This window comes from Rhinatrema bivittatum, chromosome 1 (genome assembly GCF_901001135.1).
Source record: "Rhinatrema bivittatum chromosome 1, aRhiBiv1.1, whole genome shotgun sequence".
NCBI classification, from domain to species: Eukaryota; Metazoa; Chordata; class Amphibia; order Gymnophiona; family Rhinatrematidae; genus Rhinatrema; species Rhinatrema bivittatum.
The window spans coordinates 135,642,283-135,664,917 of NC_042615.1; the positions used below are offsets into that span (position 1 = coordinate 135,642,283).

The following is a 22,635-nucleotide window of genomic DNA, read 5'->3' on the forward strand; positions in this document are numbered from 1 at the left end:
GTTAGGGGTATCAGAGGAGACAAATCTCTTCTCCTAGGCAGAAGAAAATCTGCAACTCTTGTCAGTGGTACACACATTGCCAGACAGGACAATGTGCAAGACAGGCTTTCGAAACATAAATTGCCTGTTAGGAATTGTGGACCCTTGACCCGAGGTGGGGTTGGCGCAACCTGCGGAGTTGAATCCCACAGGTCTCCACCGTCGGGAGGCGAGGCTGGCTGGGAACAGAGGCAAACAGGAACTTCGCCAGTACCAGCTCGTGTTCCCCGCAGGTTGAGCCCTTGGGTGCCGGGGCTGGCTGGTCTTAGATGGGCCTCTGTGTGGCTGGTCCTGGAGAGACAACCGGATGAGGGCAGGGAGAGTCTGAGAGGTTAGGTCCAGTCCGAGGTCGCGGGCAGGCGGCAAGGAGCGAGGTTAAAGTCCAGTCCGAGGTCTAGGTGCCCTCGAGGAGGGAGAGAAGTAGGCCCCGAAGGACAAGGTGCTACAGCAGTTTCAGAGGCACTGCAGCTGGATCACGTGGACCAGACCCCATGCAGGAGCAGGAATCTATAGGATAGAGTGCTGAAGTAGGCTCTGGAGAGCGGAGCGCTGTAGCAGGAATTTGTGCAGTATAAGCGCAGAGGCAAACCCCGAGGAGTCGCAGCGTAGTAGCAGGATCCTGTGATGTGGAAGCACTGAGGCAGACCCCGAGGAACGGTGGCACAGAGATAGGTCCTGTGATGTAGAAGCGCTGAGGCAGTCCCCAAGGAGCGGGAGTGGAGAGATAGGGTCCTGTGATGTAGAAGCGCTGAGGCAGTCCCCGAGGAGCGGGGGCGCAGAGGTAGGGTCCTGTGATGAAGAAGCGCTGAGGCAGACCCGAGGAATGGGGGTGCAGAGACAGGATCCTGTGATGTAGAAGCACTGAGGCAGCCCTTGAGGAACGGGGGTGCCGAGACAGGGTCCTGTGATTATAGAGGCGCTGAGACAGTCCCCGAGGAGCGGGAGCGCAGAGACAGGATCCCGTGGTGAAGAAGCACTGAGGCAGACCCTGAAGAGCGATAGCGCAGTAGCAGGATTCTGAAGAGTGGCAGCAAGGCAGGAATCCATAGAGCAAGAACAACAGGTCTGGAGTACTGGGGTGAAAGCACCAGAGCAGGAACCAAGGAACTCGTTGCCAAGTCAGCTAGTGGAGGTTAGAGGCTGTCCTTAAATATCCTGGGCTTCTCATGTCATCAGCTGGGGACAGCCCTGAAGTTCCCGCTGTTGGCCCTTTAAAAGAAAAGCTGATTGCGCGCACGTGCACCTAAGGAGGGCCCGGGTTGGAGCGCTGGTTAGTGGAGTTCCGGAGGCCCGGCAGAACGCGGCGGCAGTGGCTGGCTGCGGCCACGAGCACACCCGAAGCAAGGCCCAAAGCAAGACATGGGGTGAGTAGTGCCAGCTGTGGGTTGCTGCGGCCTGTGGACGTAACATTGCGTTGATCCCAGAGAGTGGGAACTCAATTAGGAGGCTTTTCAACAAATGTCCAGATGGGGAATGCCTCACATAGATTTAATAGCAACTCACAGGGAGTTCGGTTCCTGGGGAAATAGATGCCTTAGTTCAGTCTTGGCCGCAAGGGAAGCTTTTGTATGTGTTTCCTTTCTGACATTTAGTGGGTAGAATTCTGTGATGGATAGAGAGGGAAAGCAGTCATATAATTCTGGTGGCTCAGGGGTGTCTTCGGAGGCCTTTGTCCACGGATTTGATGAGACTTCAGGACAACCTTCCAAGGACCAGGGGCCATCTGATTCAGGGTCCAATTGTCATAGATGACCCTTCTCCATTTTATCTTATGGATTGTCTCTTGAAAGGGTATGCTTGAGGAAAAACGGTTAATCTTCTGTTATTTCTACTCTTTTCAAAGCTCATAAGAGCTATACTGCTTTGGCTTATACTGTATTAGAGTCTGGAGTATCTTTGAGGAGTTCTGTAGAAACCGGTTATCATCACTCTTGTTTGCTGATATTCCCTAATATTTTGGCCTTTCTTTAGCAAGTGTTAGTTAAAGGTCTGGCCTTAGGTTCCCTTAAGTTTAGTTTGCGGCTCTGACCTGTTATAAGCAGAAGATTTGTAGGGTGTTGATAGTGGCTCATTCAGATGTGGCTCGGTTTTTGTGAGGAGTTAAGAAGCTATGACCTCCGTTTCCTCAAGGCCCTGTAAGGGCCCCATGTAAGGGTGAAGCAGCTTCCAAGGGTATGACTGCGTGATGATCTAGGGACACCATAGCTTTGGCATATTTGCTTAAGGGGCATAGCGCTCCTGAATTAGTTTGGGCTTATTCTACCAGGACATAGCTTTCACACTGGGTGGCAGCAACAGTGGCTGCACTAGAAGATATTTGCAAGATGGCTACATGGTCTTCGTTTCATTCTTTTTCTATGCATTATCATGTAGATACTCTGCTAAAGAGGACTCGGCTTTTGGAGCTGGAATCCTCAAAGTGGCCCTAACTTCCACGCTCAACTGTTTGGACTGGAATGGGGTTAGCAGGATGAAATGGAATGAGAAATTTCTACCTATTAAATTTTCTTTCCATGAGTCCTGTTGCACCAGTCTAGCCCCCCCCCCCCCCTCTTCCCCCCAGGAAGCTGGGACTCTTTGGGGCTGTGCAGAATGTACGGCTCAGTTCTCTCTATGTTTTATATATTTCACAGTCTACTCTGCACAGTTCCATAATGTAATATAGTTCCCCATCCTGTTCCTTTGATTTTAACAGTTCTGTTTAGCTGGGCGAAATCACGAGGACTTTTTGTTATTAACCTGAGATTTTGTTATGAATTGTTATCGCCTATGTATTTGTTGTGGTTTTTTCACTGCTTTGACATAGGAATACTGGATACTTCCTGTGCTGCAGCACCCAGACATAGTGGCGTGATGTCACTGGAGAAATCTGTGTGCTCTGCCTCCATCTGCAGGAGTGGGTCACAACCCTACCTGTTTGGATTAGAATAGTGTAGCAGGACTCATGGAAAGAAAATGAACAGGTAAAAATGTATCCTTTGACTGAGAAAAGTTATTTTCCAATGTAGCAAAGAAGATAAGATTAAAGCCACCAGAGCTCCTGCTATGGGCCTTGACGTTTGTGCTCTCGAGGTCCATCCACATTGCTGCGGTTTTTGTTAGCAGAGGCCCTCTAAAAGGCTTTAGAGAGTCCTTCTCATTCTAATGTGGTAACATTTATTTATTTATATGCTGCCTATGCCAAAGCCCTAGTCAACATACGTAAAATAAACCACTAAAACAATTTGCTCAAATATAAGATCGACAAACAATAGAACTAACATCATGCCAAACTGCATTTTTCTAATCTGTGCAGGACAGCCTCCACCCAATAAAAATGCTTGCTTGAAAAAAAATGTCTTCCCCATGATCTTGAATGTTTTAGTGCAGTCTACCCGCTGTAATTCCTGAGGCAGAGCATTCCAAAGAGTAGGAGCGGCAACAGAGAATTCCCTCCCGCGCCCTAATATCAACCAGGTGGGCATGTCACATGGATGGAACATCCAGTAGGTCCCTTTTTGAAGAACGCATGTTTTTTAAAGTGACTTCCTTGATATGACCCAAGTTATATGACTTGATTGACCTCTGAAACTTGAATCTTGTCTGCTCTGTTTGAATTCTTTATTACTACATCATCATTTCACTGACACAGCAAAGTGGTATTTTTGTTGCAACTTGCTGAGCAATTACATCAGGAGGGTGTTAGACATTCTAGCTAAATCCATCTTCCACTCACATTTTATTTAAACTATCATTTTGTAGACATTTTTCCTATCGTACAAAAAACAATAGTCATAGTACAAGCAGAAGAGCAAAGTAATTCAATGAAAAGTTCAGTGTCCCAAGTGAAGGGTGAATGGTAGCAGGTTTATCCCACATCTGTATTTCTTCACTTTTCTTGAGACTTATTTTTAACCTAAAGTTACATTCTATGGGGCGGATTTTAAAAGGAGCGCGAATAGCCTACTTTTGTTTGCGCTCCAAGCGCAAACAAAAGTACGCTGGATTTTAGCAGATACACGCGGAGCCGCGCGTATCTGCTAAAAACCTGGATCGGCGCGCGCAAGGCTATGGATTTTGTATAGCCGGCGCGCGCCAAGCCGCGCAGCCTACCCCCGTTCCCTCCAAGGCCGCTCCGAAATCGGAGCGGCCTCGGAGGGAACTTTCCTTTGCCCTCCCCTCACCTTCCCCTCCCTTCCCCTACCTAACCCACCCGCCCGGCCCTGTCTAAACCCCCCCCTTACCTTTGTCGGGGGATTTACGCCTCCCTCCCCGCGCGCCAGTGGGCCTCTTGCGCGCCGGGCCGCAACCTGGGGGCGGGTACGGAGGGCACGGCCACGCCCCCGGACCGCCCCGGGCCGTAGCCATGCCCCCGTACCCGCCTCCAAAACGCTGCCGACACGCCCCCGAAACGCCGCGACGACCGGGCCCGCCCCCGACACGCCCCCCTCGGAGAACCCCGGGACTTACGCGAGTCCCGGGGCTCTGCGCGCGCCGGTGAGCCTATGTAAAATAGGCTTCCCGGCGCGCAGGGCCCTGCTCGCTTAAATCCGCCCGGTTTTGGGTGGATTTAGGCGAGCAGGGCTCTGAAAATCCGCCCCCATGTGTGTTGTTCTTTCACATGAGAAGGAAAAAAAGATTTACTGTTAAATTAAGATATCTTAAAATGAATTTGGCTGGAATTCAGGAGATAAGAAAGATACAATCTGCTTGGGCACGGTAGCAGAGAGTATTCCCTTAAAAAAAAATGCCTTGGAACATAATCAACACAGTACTAGAGCAGTGTGAGTACTTAATTTGCAGAAATATAATTAATTTCATAAGCAAGGGCTTTCAGATAATCAACGTGATCTTCCGTGCACAGATGAACCATGGCAGATTAATCTTTGGGAAGAAAAGCTCTGTAAAAGTTCTGAGAATCCCCTCTTTATGTTAGGGATTCTCAGAATGGTGGATAATGCAGTCTATCCTTGTGTAGGTAGGTGGAGCAGTTGGGGCCTACACAGACTGGGAGTGAAGAACTGGTGGCTGCTGAAATGAGAGCGGCTGGGATTAGACTTGTGGCCCCCTTGAAGTGAGGAGAGAGAGCTGCAGATTGAGTAAGAGAGGGAGAGAAGGGGAGCAGAGGAGTGGAGGGTATATGGTTGTGTGATAGGGAGAGAAAGAACTGATGGAATAATGCAGAAGAGAGAGATTGAGGGTTGAGAGAAGAAGGGAGAAGTAGGACGAGGAGATGAGGTGAATGAGAGGAGGAAGATATGAAAGTGGAGAGAGAGAAATGGGAGATGGAAGTTAGAGAAGAGGAAATATGTATGAAGGATAGGAGGGGAGATAGAGGACTATAGAAAGGAAATATGGAAGAGTAGAGATGGGATAGGATGGGAGAGAAAAAAAGGGGAGATGGATAGGCAACAGAATCTGAAAGAAGGAGGGGTACAACCTGTCTGCCCTTAAATCAGCTTATGAGAGGTGAGGAGTAGACAGGAGGGCAAAGTGCAGAAAGCTAGAGCGTCATAATAGGGTGAAGGTTTACTACGAGAAAATTTGAGAACCAGTGCATTAAAGTAATGCTGTGGCAAACTCCTACTGACCAGATTGATGAGGGATGTGGGAGAGAACTAATTTGAGCTTACTGAGCAATCCATTTTCTATGAGCTGGAACATCAGGATGGAATGACCCACCAATATGAGAAGACTTCATTCTAATGTTTTTCAAGTGACTTTAATTTATTATTTAGAAAATAGCAAGAGGATTAAAATTCAGCAGATGTTTATTTAGAAAGTAGTACGGAATGTAAGTGGAAATATATTGAGGGAAGGAAGGTTGTGTGGCAAAATAATGGTCTGTTCTCCAGGTGCAGATAAGTTGTTCTGGTGTATTAGATGGCTGAGGAAACTCTGAAACTGAGGTCACAATGTAATAGTAACATTTTCTGAGTTTTGGAGGATGGGGAAGGACAGATCTGACTTTTGCTGAGATAAACAAACAGGGGAAGCAAGGTATGGGATGATTTGTCAGTGTGCTGGTCTCCGGAAGACGTGCTGAAAGATGATCCGGGCCAGACTGGTGCGGGGATCAATAACTGGAAGATATCAGATTCGCTTAGAGTTCTTCTCCCCTTCCCCCCCCCCCCCCCCCCCCCCCCCCCATTTTCACGTTTCTTTCCCCTTTTACCTTTTCACAAATGACAGGAATCTTTGTTTGGAACAATCAAGGCCGCAGTTTATTAACCTTACCCAAGCCCTCACCCAATTCATACAATACAACCCCCATTCTTATACATTTTATTGTGCCCCCCACATCTTCCAGTGGTAGAGCTTAATACAATCCTCTGAGCATCGGCCCCCCTCCTGCTCATTTCAATCTCGCGTGGCAGCCCCCCCGCACCACACGAGATTCCCCCCTTTTCAAACTTTTAACCATAACAGAACTTCAACCTTATGGGCTCGGGTTTACCGTCATAGGAACAATGATGACTCTCTTATCATTGTTCCCCCCCCACTGTGGCCTCTAGTTTAAATATCATTTGTTCCAAACCCTCCTGTATGTCATTATTAAACAGATCAATACCTATGTCCGATAAATGTACCCCATCTGCCCGGAAGAAACCCGGAATCACTTTCCAGGCCCATTCATGTTGTACCCAGAACCCCCCTTGCCGAACCACCCATTTCCCGATTTGCTTATTCATTTTTTTAACACTTTTGCACCATATCGGCATTCCCACAAATTTTATCCTCAAGATTATATCAGACCATCCCAATTTTGTTTCAGTCATCGTATTGAACAAAGTACTAAAGTCCTTCTTGATTTTTGCGATCAAGTCCTTACATGCCACCCGTCCGATATCATTACCCCCCAAATGTATTAACAACAACTTTGGCATCTTCATTTCCAGAATGCAAGTTTGTAAGAAAGGTAACAGTCCATCCCAAAGCATCCCCCGACGTCCGAGCCATCTGACGTTCCATTGCCTGCTGTCCAACTCCAGATCCGGGCCATAAGGTCGCTGTTCCGCTCTATGATGCGCCCAATGAATAAATGAATGGCCCACTAACCAGGCCCATTCACGCTCCCCCCGACACTTTTTCTTCTCTGCAAAAAACACAGCCATATTAATACCAGCCCCTAGTACTGATTTTTAGCTCACTGTTATATATAGGTATTTATAATTTATTTTTTTTTTTTTAGAAGTTTGAATGCCGCTTACTGATCCTTCCTGACATATGTCAAGAAGGCATTGGACTTCCAGCGCCCTATCGATTGTATGGCGCTGTTGTTAAGACCTCTTTCTGCCGCCGATGTCGCCGCCCCAATCCTAAACGAATGGGAAGTATACCTGCGTTCATCCCATCCTACAAACCGCAACACTTGTTTCAAAACCTGTACAAATTGGTAAACCGTAACTGGCGAACCATCCTGGTGTAATAGCAGTAAACCACCCATCCGAGGCCGTACTGCCACAAAGCGCTGCAGACACCGTACGGGGCACACCAACTCATTCACCGCTGGAACCAAGGTTAATACCTGCCCTTTACCGAACTGATCCACCTTAGAGCGATGAATACAGATCGTTACTGACTCCTGACAAATCCACACGTTCTCCGATAACAATCCTGTTCCAGACTCGCTCCTTTTAGAAGCAGCAACCAACTCGGTCACACGCATAGCACCGAAAAATGCTAACACAAAAGCAGACTGAAATAGTAACACTTCATAACCTGACACACACACCATCGGCAACTTGTCTACCAATACTCCCAAATCTTCGTAACGAATGGGAAGTCTCCTATCGGGCGCCCAACCCCTCTCCCTTTTCCACCCTCTTAACACCCTTTGCAATAGAAAACTCCCCGCGGGATTCCCCCATCCCTTTAACTTTTGAAAAAATGAAAAACCCGCCACATAAGAACGTACTACTGCCACCGAGTATCCCTTGTCTTTTGCCCATAATACAAAATTCACCATCCAGGTATCATGTACTGGGCCTCCCGTCCATCCCCTTTCTGCCAAATACTGACTTATCATGCCGCAACCTCTCCGATACGCTTTCCATGTGGCCGGCGCCAACGACTTCTCGATCAACGTCCACGCGGAAACCGTCCCAACCTCCACAGGTACTCTGGGAACTGCTCCCCTTTGGACCGAGCTTCCGGCTCTAGGGCTCTGAATTCCTGCCACTTAAAACGAGAGAGGGCATCCGCTATAACATTCTGTTCCCCAGGCACATGTCTCGCTCTAATAGTGACATTCAAAGACAAACATTGGAAAACAAATTCCCTCAATAATTCAGATACCCTGGGACATTTCGCAGACAGTCGGTTAATAACTTGAACCACGCCCAAGTTATCACACCAAAACAAAACTTTCTTATTAGCCAGCCATGATCCCCAGATACAGAGAGCCACGACGATGGGGAAGAGTTCCAGAAAATTGATGTTCTCGAGCAACCCCTCCACCCGCCACTCCTCGGGCCATGGTTCGGCGCACCATCGTCCCTGAAAATAAGCTCCGAAGCCAAAACCACCCACTGCATCTGTAAATAATTCTAACTCCTCGTTGCAGACCTCCCTGCTTTGCATAATACATACCCCGTTGAATGTTTGCAAAAATTCCTCCCAAACCCGTAATTCCTCCTTTATCTTCTGTGTCACCCTGATGAAATGATGCCCAGCACGTATGCCCACTGTAGTACCCGATAGTCGCCTAAGAAATGCTCTACCCATCGGGATCACTCTACAAGCGAAGTTCAATGCCCCTGTCAATGACTGCATTTCACGTAACGTAACCTTTTTTTGCCCTTGCAACTCTCGTAACTAAACTGCGCAATCTCCTGACCTTGTCCTCTGGCAAGCGAGCTTCCATTGCCACCGAATCAAGCGCTATTCCCAAAAACACCAAACTCGATACCAGCCCTTCCGTCTTCTTCTCCGCTACCGGCACCCCAAACTCGCTTGCTACCTGCAGGAAACCCCCTAGCTGCCGTTGACAAGTGTCCGACTTAGGAGGCCCCACAAATAAAAAATCATCTAAATAATGGACAATGCGGCCCAAACCATTACGCTGTTCAACTACCCAATGCAAAAAAGTGCTAAACGCTTCGAAAAAAGCGCACGACAGAGCACAACCCATCGGTAAACATTTGTCTATATAATAGTTACCCTCAAACTGAAATCCCAACAAAGGAAAGCAGCTAGGGTGAATGGGGAGCAATCGAAAAGCCGATTCGATATCTGCTTTCGCTAAAAGCGCCCCCTTTCCTGCCTCCTGAACAAGACTCACCGCTTCATCAAACGAGGCATATCGTACAGAACAAAATTCCCGTGGTATCTGATCATTCACCAAAGAGCCCCGCGGATAAGATAAATTTAGTATAAACCTAAACTTACCTTCCTCCTTCTTCGGAATAACCGCTACAGGAGATAGGTACATATCGACGAAAGGCTGCGATGCAAACGGCCCCGCCACTCTCCCTAACCTAATTTCCGTCTCCAATTTGTCCCGAACTATCGCTGCATATGTCCTGGCAGACCTAGAATTCCTACCCCTCCCCCCAAGACTCGCGCCCGCAAATGGAATTACAAAACCTTCCTTAAACCCCTCCCATAAAAATTGCCCCACATTATCCTTGGGATACGCCTCCAACCAAGGCCGCATCGCATTTAGCGAGATCGGCGACGCGGCCACCGTACTCAAACCTTCAACTCTTTTCGCTTTTTCCTGGTAACCCACGTGCTTGCCCGCATTTGAGTGCAGAATGAGCTCCTCCGCAGGTAGTGCACACGTGTCGAAACTTGCAGTCCGGGAATAGACAGGCTGCCCTATTAAATCTCCAGCACACGTCATTCCCACCTGCCTTAGATCTAACTGCCTGCGATCCTTTCCCTGCCACGCCCCCAGTCCGAAAGGACTGCCCGGCCCCACTAAAGCCTCGAAACTCCTTCACGTCGCTACCACCGCTAGTCCCCCCTCCGAATGCCCTCTGACCCCTCACACCCTTGTAAGACATTTGTGTTAACCACAAATTAATATCCTGCGAACCCCACGACATTGCCCTATTCCCCGCCATCTTGTCCCGGAATTTCTCATCGTAGTTGAGCCAGGCCCAACCTTCGTAATCACGGAACGCTCCCAATATGCTGTCGGCATAAGCCAACAAAGCCCCATACTGCGAAGCATCATAATGTCCTACCACGCTGGACATCCTTAAGAATCCCCTCACCCAATTAACGATATTCTTCGCTACTTTAACCCCTTCTAGCTTCTTATGTTTCTTTTTATCCTTCTTCTTACTCTTTTTCACCCCTCTCCTCCCTTCCAATAATCTAAAAATATTTACATATCTTCTCTTCCGAATCCGTCTCCGCAGTTTCCTAGGAACACCCTCCCACAGCTCCGCTAAAGTCGCACACGCTGCCTGCCCTGCCCCATGTAATGGCCCTTCTGCCAACACCGCAGGATATTTTGGACCAGAGTCCAAAGATCCATCTGTCGAATCTGACTCGCTATCCGACGAACTACTCGACACCTTCACCTTTTTCTTCCTGACCTTCTCCTTGCTAACCTTTTTCAAGTTCTCACCTGAACCTTGTGCTGCTGCCCCCACTCGCTGAGCAATAGAATCCCGACCTTCCCGCTCAAGTCCTGCACCTCGCCCGGCTTCGGCATCTTCAAATTCCCTGTCCCGCCATGCTTCTTGCCTCGAAGTCCCCGGCTGTGCATCTTCCTCTGGTTCTGAAAGACAAAAGACCTCCCTACCACCCCCTTTGCTTGTCCCTTTCCCACTCCAACCCTGCACCTCTCTAATTCCACCACTGCGAATGTTAACCCTAAATGACGGGCCCTCAGTACCCTCCTGTGCTGCTAGCCCCGCCGGTCCGCTGCTGGGCACATTCCCCTGCATCGGCGCGCTCTTCCGTTGCCATGCCAACCATCCTCCGAATTCACGGCCATCCTGCCTGCCAAACCCTCTATGTGTCCCTAATCCTAACCCACCGAATATCTCCTCGCCCTGCTTACTGTCCTCGCACCTCCCACCGTAACCACTCAGCCTCTCTCCTCTCCCGTCTCATAATTCCTACCCCTCCCCTTCTCACCTCGCACTCCTTAGGGCCCGCTCTACTCAACTTGCCCGGGACGTAGTCACCCTCCCCCACCCTAGGTGTCGCTGTCCTGCTGGCTGCTCTATTCATACTCCCCAGGCTGTACCCCGAAGCCCGCTGGGGCAGGCGGGCGGGCGACCCCCATGCGAACCGGCCCCGGCGCAGGCCAGCAGATCCCCGGTCTTTTCCTCTACCCCTGCCAGCAGATCTCGCCCGAGGCAACGCCGGAGGCGCAGGCAGGGGGCGGGCCGGCTGAGGCCCCGCCCCCTGAGCGCCCGAGAAGGAAACCCCGCCGGGAACAGGCGCAGAGACAGCAGCCGACGCCGCCGGGAACCTGACCTGGGGGTCGGAAGGCTCGTCCGGCTCTAAGAAGCTAAAAGACAAAGCGGAGGCGTTTAAAGACACCTCCGCTATGTCTTCCCCCGTATCGGCCGCAGGAGGCGGGGCCGCGCCCGGGGCGGCAACGCCGACGTCAATGCTGACGTCATCGGGCTCGGGACCGCTCTCGCCGGAATCGGCGGCGGCAACAGCGGCCCTCGGCAAGCTCGATGCGCAGGATCCTGGCGGCCCGGAGGGGTGAAAGCCCAGGGGGTCAGAGGAGGTAATCGACGCTCGGCGCGGGGCGCGCGCAGGCGGAAGGAGGGAGGCTGAGGCGGCAGGCACGACGACCGGGGGAGGGGCTCTGTGGGGCCGGGGGAGCCGGCCACGGGGGGGGCCTTTTAGGCATGCCTGCGAGAGGCGAGGCACCGGGAATAGGGGGAGGGGGGGTAAGGAAAGGAACTCGGGCGATATCTACAGCGAAGTAATATGTGAACAGGCTAATAATTTTTTTTTTTAATTTAATTTTTTTTTTTTTGTATTAACAAAACGAAAAAAAACAAAAACCTCAACTAATAACTATGGCTGCCCTCACATAACACTCAGTATCTAAAGTTATAAGTCGCTTCACTTAACAATAGTACCTACTCAACTGCCCGCCGCCGCTCTCTAACAGGAAAGCCTCTGCCCGCTGCCTCAGCCGTTCCTCACAGCCTGAGGCGCGAAACTGCCTTCCCATTATAACCTCCCCTATCCACCAATCCCTATCTCCCAATTCAAATTGCTTCCCTTCTATTGGCCCACTTCCCACTACCCTCTTCCCCCCCCCCCCCGCTCACCCTGCTTTGACCTTTTCCCCACATCTTTATTAACCCCTACCGCTCCCTTCACTTCAGTTACCCTCGTGGAGTTAGACGAGCTAACTCCACTTCATTTCTAAACGCATTAACCAAACAGTCAAAAGTCTGTTCTACACAAATCTCTTCATTGCGTGCCATATGCTGTAGTTAGATGTTGCTATTTATGTAGAATTATGAAACAACAGGTTATATGACCTTATAGTTTACTGGCATTTGCCAGATTGGAACTGAATATGATGAATCTTAAGTGTTTAAAAAAATTGCATTATTCTGTGTAACTGTTTCGAGTTCTGTTCTTCCAGTTGGAATTTAGATCATCATGCTCTTGCAGTGTGTTTGGTTAATCATTGGTTTGCCCTTATAAGCTCATGTTAAGCAGTTATGTATACACCCCTTCTGTACATATATCTAGGGTGTTGCTTACTACAAATGTTCATATCACAGCTCCACATCTCTTTGAGTCACAAACTGGAGCACAGTCTGCTAGAATATTTATCTATGTATCCATGAGCAGATAAATCCTCCTGCCACCTTCCTTCCAAACCCCTCACCTTGTTCAGTGCCATTCTTGCTGTAAACAGAAATGGCTCAGATGGGAGAAATGGCATTGTTGCCAGCTGATAAATATGTGGAGGTTTAGGACTTGTGGAGTAGGATAATTTGTGAATTCATTGTATTCCTCTTCTCTTTTATCTGTCTCTTAGGCCTGTGGTTCTTAAACTTTATCCTTAAAGCCCTTAACTTGTTTGGATTTCATATATCCGAAATGAATATTCATCAGATATATTTGTAAACATTTGACTTAAGAATCAGATTAATTTGCATATTTTGGTTTGAGGAATATCTACATAAAACTTGGCCATTTTGAAAATCCTTATTGGGCCCAAACTCTTAGCTCTGTATTACACTATATGAATTTATACAAAAATACTTTTAAAAACACGAATCATAAACAGGTTGCAGTTCTACTTCCTTTATTTTTTATTAGATGTATACACTCTGATAAAACAAAAAGATTTCCATCAAAATCAGGTAGCTGTTATGAGCCAGTGTTGCAATTTTAATGCTTATATATTTTATTTATTTTATTTTTATTTTATTTAACTTTTTTATATACCAACATTCAAGACGGTGGTCCCATCATGCTGGTTCACAAGAAACAGGGGTGTAATTATAATAAACTTTACCATTTAAACATTTAAACAATTACCATTTAAACAATAGTGCAGAAAAGCAGTGTGAATATATATGCTGTACAGATCATGATAATAAGTGTTCAACAAATCAGATGGCATTATTTAATACTATATTTAAATATTCATTAACTTCCTGTAACTAACACCTATGCATAAGCGATCTAATGGTCAGTTTTAAGAAGTAAACCACTTTGAGTTTTGCTATATATGGTAATACCCTGGATATCAAAGAACATATATTGATTTATTCTATCATGCTCTAGCTATACGACATCTTTGGTTCACTTGCCTTATGTGAGTAAAGGAAGAAGTTTCTTTTTCTAACTGTGTATCCTGGGCCTTGTCAGCCTCAATGCACTTTTACAGGCAGGATTCTAGCCAGAGAATCCCTCCAGATTACAGGTGTATGTAAGCTTGCTCTTTAGATTACAGGTGTATGTAAGCTTGCTCTTTAGCCCACTTGTCCCATGTCCTACCTTAAGCTACACTGCCCAACTAAACAGCGCCGTCTCAAACCTTATGACAACTGTCTGCACAACTAATAAAGGAATTCAAAGATGGAACCCCTGACATTTATGACAGGTTATCTGGAAATCCAGTAGTTTGGGAACTAGTGTCATGAGTCACATTGCAGTATGATTTATGGCAGACAACTCGTCCAGATTTGTAAAGCTCCTCCTGAGACATGATCTCCATGATGTGCATGGTCTGTACCAGTCTGAGGAGTGAAAGACTTTTAATTCCTCCCAGAACTAGGTTTTTCTAATGGGTGTAAGTCTGACTTTATGACCTCTAAGTTGCCAAACCATGCAACAAGACCGTGGCAAGAATGAGATGAATGCCAGGATACATAGGGAAAGGTAGAAAAAATATAGGTGATAAAATATCTGTAGAAATTATCTGGAGTACTATGGCCAGTTCTTGATGCCACATCCCCCAAAAGATGTAGAAAAAAGTAGAAGACAGTCCAGAGCCATTTAGGATGTAAATTGCATATCCTAGATAAAGGGAAGGCAAAGGGACAATAGGGCAGAGACACTATACATAATACACAAGAGGTAAGCAATTTTCACTGGAAAGGAAATTCTAGAACAAGGGGTCATGATGTGAGACTAAAAGGGGGTAGATGGAGGAGAGCAGCCTCCCGGTGGAGGTGACAACAACAAAAACAGTACTGGCATTCAGGAAAATATGGAACAACCATAGAGGATCCTTATCGATGGGGAAGTGAAGGTTAAGCCAGTATTGCTAAACAGAAAGGAAAATGAGCTTTAATGTTGGAGGCCTGATGTTGTTCCCACTATGAGAAGCCTATAGAGGATGGAAAGGAAATTAAATGAAACCATATTCTCTGTTTAGAGCTAGAGGTTTTAATCTCTGGTCCTTGAAGGCTGCGTACAGTTTCGGTTTTCAGGACATCCACAGTGACTATTCATGAGATTTACCTGCATGCAGTGGCTGCAATTTTACAAGCCCGATTTTGAAAACGTAATTAGTTGGATAAATTGGACTTATCTGGGTAAGTAATGGCTGCTGACTATCCGATTATGTTCAGCAGACCACTTACTGGATAAACTTACATATCTGGCTAAGTAAATAGCCGTATAGTCAGTGAGTGGGCAAAGGGCAGCTCGGGGCGGCACTATTTAACCGGTAACTTAACCAGATAAGTAGCAATATTCACACTTTTCCAGTTATGCCGCTGAATATCCCATGTAACTTAACCAGATAAGTAGCAATATTCACACTTTTCCAGTTGTGCCGCTGAATATCCCATGTAACTTAGCCAGATACGTAGCAATATTCACACTTTTCCAGTTATGCCGCTGAATATCCCATGTAACTTAACCAGATAAGTAGCAATATTCACACTTTTCCAGTTGTGCCGCTGAATATCCCATGTAACTTAACCAGATAAGTAGCAATATTCACACTTTTCCAGTTGTGCCACTGAATATCCCATGTAACTTAACCAGATAAGTAGCAATATTCACACTTTTCCAGTTGTGCCGCTGAATATCCCATGTAACTTAACCAGATAAGTAGCAATATTCACACTTTTCCAGTTGTGCCGCTGAATATCCCATGTAACTTAACCAGATAAGTAGCAATATTCACACTTTTCCATTTGTGCCGCTGAATATCCCATGTAACTTAGCCAGATAAGTAGCAATATTCACACTTTTCCAGTTATGCCGCTGAATATCCCATGTAACTTAGCCAGATAAGTAACAATATTCACACTTTTCCAGTTATGTTGCTGAATATCCCATGTAACTTAGCCAGATACGTAGCAATATTCACACTTTTCCAGTTATGTTGCTGAATATCCCATGTAACTTAGCCAGATAAGTAGCAATAATCACACTTTTCCAGTTATGCCGCTGAATATCCCATGTAACTTAGCCAGATAAGTAACAATATTCACACTTTTCCAGTTATGTTGCTGAATATCCCATGTAACTTAGCCAGATAAGTAGCAATATTCACACTTTTCCAGTTATGCCGCTGAATATCCCATGTAACTTAGCCAGATAAGTAGCAATAGTCACACTTTTCCAGTTATGCCACTGAATATCCCATGTAACTTAGCCAGATAAGTAGCAATATTCACACTTTTCCAGTTATGCCGCTGAATATCCCATGTAACTTAGCCAGATAAGTTATATCCGCCTAAGTTGCAAGCCCGGAGATCATTGAATTTTGAGCCCTTACATGTTTTGGTTATTCTGGACACCAGACCTTCTTGCAGCCCTTGCTGCAAGAAGGTCTGGTGTCCAGAATAACCTTGCTGCAAGAAGGTCTGGTAGGAATCACTAATTTACCAATAACCTTGCTGCAAGAAGGTCTGGTAGGAATCACTAATTTACCAAGCTTTTTATTTTTATATTTGAGCTTTTACAGGTCAATTTCTTATTGTTTATGGTAATTTTACTGCCATTACAATTCTAATATTGGTTAACTCAGAAGATTTAGCCTCTCTTTGTGTGCTTCATCTCTTCTAAATTCTTGGCATGCTTGAGAGTGAGCAGTCATAATTGTGATACGGGAGGATGCTTGGGAAGAGTATTAAATAGAGAAAAATCATGCATTGGCAGCAAATGAAGAGTAGCTGATATTATTGAAGCATATATTTGTGAAATAGAAAGATCTTTTTTTTTTTTTTTTTTTAAGTGTGGACCTTGTTTCATATGTTGGCATGTTATTTTGTGCACTGCTTCTTTAGCTTTATGAGTCCTGAGGGCTTTTGCACAGGGGGACCCTACAGGCTTATAAACTGGGTTAGACCTGGAGAATCAGCTCTTTCAGCGAGTCTGCATTTAGTGCCCAAGCGGAAAAAGATGTAAAGGCACCATTGCTCAGCTTGATCTTGGTGGAAAAGTGAATTTTTGTCTAAAGTAAGCCTTATTAGAGAGACTAGATTTTAAAATTAAAATATGGTCAATCAACAATTTGGTTATTGATGGCTTATCAAAATAAATATACCTTCTGGGCTCTTTGCCTACCAAAATGATATGTTTTGGAATCTAAACAAAAAGCAAAGTTTTTACAGTCAGCAATGGATTTTGATCATCACAGACCTCTGGACAGTTTTCCAGCTTGGGTAGCAGAATGAAAGCAGAGGCCATTATTGGTAGGTAGGAATTTACTGTGGTCCCCATTCCCCCAAGTTTACTTCTGTCCTTCCCTTTAGTCCGTCAAGCAGTTGTGCGGACAATGTGACTCCTCAGCTGACCATGGCATTGCAAGGGCAAAGATGAGCCCTTCAGTGCTGTTTGTAACTCAGCCAGGATCATTCCAGGGGCATTCTCCCTCCTTCATGGAGCGAAGGCACATCTACCTGGGATGTGCACAGACCTCACTGGCTCAGCCTTCAGTGCCTGTAGCAGCCCCCAAATCGTCTTGTTAAATACATTGTATGCATGCAGAATGTATCGTGAGTTCAGCATCCTAAGGAGGTGCCTGAGATTATACAGCTAGCAGAGGAATGAAAAGAAAGTGCGAGATATATCTGAGGTTTTACAGGCAAGTAAATCGTAATATTAAATGAAATCCTTTGTACCCTGAACCTCTTACTTGACAAGTCTGCTTAAACTTCTTCATCCTGCTGTTCCTGTTGCTTTGTGAACTGAGCTGCTCTAATATCAGAGCTGTTCTCACTGTAAGAACTGATCCTGTACAGAAGAATTTGTTCAAATTTGTTTCCAGCGCTGGTATAGCCTAATCAATTTTTTCATCCTTGTATATTTGATTGATATTATACTGCATTTATGTTTACTTTTTATTGTAATCTGCTTTTGACTTTCAAAATGATATACATGCATAAAACCCTTTTTTATGTACAAGTAGCACAAAATCAACCAGGAGCCATTTCACATAAAAGTGCGTACACTGGGAGTAGGCGTTATGGAGAGCACAGTTGCATCAGGGATCTTTTACTAGTTATTTGTAACCTGGGAAAAATCATGAAAATCACAGAACATATAGCTAAACATGGTTTAATGGGACACAGCAAGCATGGATTTACCCAAGGAAAGTCTTGCCTCACAAATCTGCCACTTTTTTTTGAAGGGGTTAATAATTGTGCGTAAAGCTGAGCTGGTAGATTTAATATATTTATATTTTCAGAAGGTGTTTGCCAACGTTCCACATGAGAGATGCCTAAGAAAACTAAGAAGTCATGAGATAGAATGCGATGTCCTTTTGTGGATTGCAAACTGATTAAAAGATTGGAAAACAGACAGCAGGATTGAATGGTCTGATTTCTCAGTGGAAAAAGATAATCAGTGGAGTGCCTCAGGGATCTGTACTGGGACCAGTGCTTTTTAATATAATTATAAATGATCTGGAAAGGGGAATGATGAGTCAGGTGATCATTTTTGCAGATGACATAACATTATTCAGAGTTGTTAAATCACAAGCGGATTGTGATAAATTGCAGGAGGTCCTTGCGAGACCGCTGTCCCAGGGAAGTGCACACCAGCAGCTCACCGGCGCATGTAACTTACTTCTGCTCCTGAGGAGCAGTAAGTAAGAAAATTTAAAAAATGGTGAAAGGTAGGTTAGGTTTAGGGGGTGGGGAGGAGAGGGGAAGGGGGAAAGAAGGTTAGGCAGGGGGTTAGGGAACTGGGGAAGGCCCCATTGCATCACCATGCGAAATTTGCAAAAATTCACCCCACCTGCACGCGCGGATTATAAAATCCAGCGCACATGTGTGCACGGCAAACGGATTTTATAACATGCGCGTGTGCCAGGAACCGCGCGCACATGGATGCGTGCATGTATGTTTTAAAATCTACTCCTATGTCAACTTGATTAACAGCAGTTTATGGACTTCACCTCCAGGAACTTGTCCAAACCTTTTTTAAACCCAGCTATGCTAACTGCCTTAACCACATCCTCTAGCAATGAACTCCAGAGCGTAATTGTGCACTGAGTGAAAAAGAATTTTCTCTGATTTATTTTAAATGTGCTACTTGTTAACTTCATGGAGTACCCCCAGTCCTTGTATTATCTGAAAGAGTAATAACTGATTCACATTTACTCGTTCTAGTCCTCTCATGATTTATAGAGCTCTATCATATCCCCCCTCAGCTGTCTGTTCTCCAAACTGAACAGCCCTAATCTCCTTTAGCCTTTCCTCATAGGGGGAGATGTTCTATCCCCTTTGTTATTATGGTTACCCTTCTTTGTACCTTTCAGTTTAGTCATTTTAGGTGTCCATTGTATATTTTAATAATAATGATATATTTTATGTATCTGCTGTATATTTTATTGATGATGATGTATTTATGAATTTAATGTTTTATTAGTATCTTGTAAACCGGTATGATGCTACCACGAATATTGGTATAGAAAAATAAACAAACAAATAAATAAATAAATACAAATATATCTTTTTTGAGATGTGGCAACCAAAATAGCACACAGTACTCAAACTGCTATCTCACCATGGAACAATACAGAGGCATTATGACATTTTCCATTTTATTCCTAATACATCTTAACATTCTGTTTGCTTTCTTGACTGCTGCAGCACACTGAGCTGACGATTTCAATGTATTGTCCACTATGATGCCTAGATCTTTTTCCTGGGTGGTAGCTCCTAATATGGACCCTAACATCATGTAACTATAGCCTGGGTTACTATTCCTATGTGCAACACCTTGCACTTGTCCAGATTAAATTTCATCTGCTATTTGGATGCCCAATTTTCCAGTCTCGCAAGGATCTCCTGCAATTTATCACAATCTGCTTGTGATTTAACTACTCTGAATAATGTTATGTCATCTGCAAATCTGATCACCTGACTCATCATTTCCCGCTGTCCCATCTGGCCTCTGTCCCGCCCCGCTCGCCCCTTTTTTAGGGCCTGGCACGTGTGCGTGTATCGCAACTTACGCTGAGTCCTTTTGAAAACGTGCACAGCGCACACAGGCCCCAGCCACATGTGATGTTTACATGCGCCGGGCTTTTAAAATCCAACCTTTAGGGATTAGCCATTACTTATTACCGGCATTAGTAGCATGGGATTTATTTACTGTTTGGGCACTTTCCAGGTACGTTTAACCTGGCTTGGCCACTGTTGGAAACAGGATGCTGGGCTTGATGGACCCTTGGTCTGTCCCAGTATGGCAATTCCTTATGAACTTATGGCTTGCATACATATTTTCAATTTTTCAAAGGTTTGTGGGTAAGTTACCATGCACAAATTGCGCCCTGCTGTGTGTGTGTGGAAAGTTCTGCATCTACCCGGCCAATGACAGAAGAATTTTCAAAGTGAATTTATGAGCATTAGTTTGCTTTGAAAATCCTCAGTAAAGTCCATGTGTATATTGCACACGCAAACTTTACCACCACGCAGGTAGTTTCCCACTATGCACTGTGGAAATGTCGCTAATCAAATCTAAATAAATAAATAAACAGTTGTCTTTTAAACAGCCACTTTTGTGGTCAGTGGAAGAGGCATTGCATTTTGGCTCCTGTTGCGTGAGCCACCAGGTCTTCTTTGCCTCATGGATTCAGATTAACCATCCAGTTGACTGAATTGTGAATAGTTATCATTAAAGCTAACATCATTTCACATTGTGTTTTTGTGTATAGGTTGTTATGATGGCCTAGTTTATGTTCTAAAAAGCAATACAGGGGAAACTTACTGGACCTTTACTACTGAGGATGCGGTGAAAAGTTCTGCTACACTGGACCCTTCTACCGGGCTTGTCTTTGTTGGCTCTCATGACCAGCACACCTATGCTCTGAATATTAACGTAAGAGACCTCTGCGCATTTTGAATGAATTTTCAAAGAGATTTCACATGTAAAAATAGCATATATGTACATGCTATTTTATGCATGTCGAGAGTATGCACGTATTTTCTGTTTCACACATACATTTTACTGGGGGAATCGGAGGCGTTCTAGGAGCATTTCGGGGCAGGGCTATGAAGTACACACGGTAGTTGCCATTTTGTAAGTGATATACCTGCATACATCAGCCAATTTGTTCATGACTGGCGCAAGTGAAAGCAAATGTCTGTTGTTTGCAGTTTTTGATGGGAATTCAGGGTGAATTGCTAGAAGGTTTATGTGAACTGGAGAAGGATTGGGCAAACTGGTGATTCCAAGTACTTGCGCATACTTTTAAACAGGGGAGGCAAACTCCGGCCCTCGAGGGCCACAAACAGGCCAGGTTTTCAGGATACCCACAATGAAATATACATGAGATAGATCTGCATGCTCTGCCTCCAATGTATGCAAAACTATCTCGTTAGTTTTGCATACATTGGATAACCAATCTCGTTTGGTTATCCTGAAAACCTGGCCTGTTTGTGGCCCTCGAGGACTGGAGTTCGCCACCCTTGCTTTAAAATAAATCTGCCTTTGTGTTTAATTCTGAGTGTTTATTCTAACGGTGCCATGATTACTTCATGTGTAAAATAACACGTATGTATATAAAATGAATAGAGACAGTATGTATTTTCTTGCATTGGAAATTATTCTGCTGCATAGTTTATAAAATACTAACATTCTCCATACATCTGCTTGCACGTACAAATGCTGTGCCATGGATAGATTTGAAAGTTAGGCTATTTAAGCATAGCAGCTGGGGATATCCAGAAAGTCTTAAAACATGTTACAACCTATATTATAGATATCAAGGACATGTAATGTGTCAGATTGCAGGATTGACTGGGCCTGCATCCTGACTTTCATTCTGAGTCTCATGTTCTCACCTGCAGGAAAATGAGATACAGATTGTTTTGCTGTATTCTACAGAGGAAGAATATATTTCCAACTATTTTGCATATCAATAATGCAAATTTATAGAGTTTATGAATAAGAACATCAACAGGTATCTTTATAGTAAATTAAATCTTGTAGTATGAGTTATATCATATGATATAAAACTGTTATGATCACTCTAATTGTCATGCAGACTGGTCACCCAAACTTGTGAAATATAGCACAGCTGTACCTTAAGATGTAACTTATCTGACTCAATGTGTTTCTTATTAAAATGATTACTCCTATCCTATGGCTCAGACAGAAGCCATATAGGCACTTCATAATATTGGAGTTGGTAATTGTCATGCTCTTTTCCAAAGATTTTATTCATGGATAAAGATTAGGAAGAAGCCTGTTAGAAAGAGGTGCTATAAATTTCAAGATTATATTTTAAAGGGAAGAGGAAATTGAATGTATTTCTTTGGGATTTGGGCAACAGATCATGGTTCACTGGGAGATAAAAGTTGATTATCACTGTGAGCCTCATTCATTAAGCTTTGTTTTTCCCCAAAGAGACAGAAAGGGGAAAAAAGCCTTAGTAGATCAGGCCTTACATTAGGATAAAGAAACCCTTTCCATTCTTCATAATTTCATAGACCTAGTTGATTAAGTTGAATCCAACCCTCTGAATACCAGCAGCTATCACTACATGATATTCTTTCAGGACAAGCAGGATGATAGTCCTCACATATGGGTAACATCATCAGATGGAGCTCTGTTACGGAATACTTTTGTCAAAGTTTCTAGAACTTTGATTGGCATACTGAGCATGCCCAGCATGCCACTAACCCTGTGGCCACCAGGGGTCCCCCTTCAGTCTCTTTTTTTTTCCGCGGAGCTCTGTGAGAAATTTCT

At 44.9% G+C, this 22,635-nt stretch overlaps 1 protein-coding gene across 4 annotated transcripts in view; it reads left to right on the plus strand.

Moving 5' to 3' along the window:
• Positions 1-22,635, plus strand: part of AASDH (aminoadipate-semialdehyde dehydrogenase) — a 139,415-nt gene that overhangs the window by 98,058 nt on the left and 18,722 nt on the right. For all 4 annotated transcript variants that reach the window (XM_029587262.1, XM_029587279.1, XM_029587270.1 and 1 more), the window contains one exon: positions 20,600-20,763. In XM_029587262.1, coding sequence (XP_029443122.1) covers positions 20,600-20,763 — 164 coding nt within the window. The remainder of the gene's footprint in view (positions 1-20,599; positions 20,764-22,635) is intronic.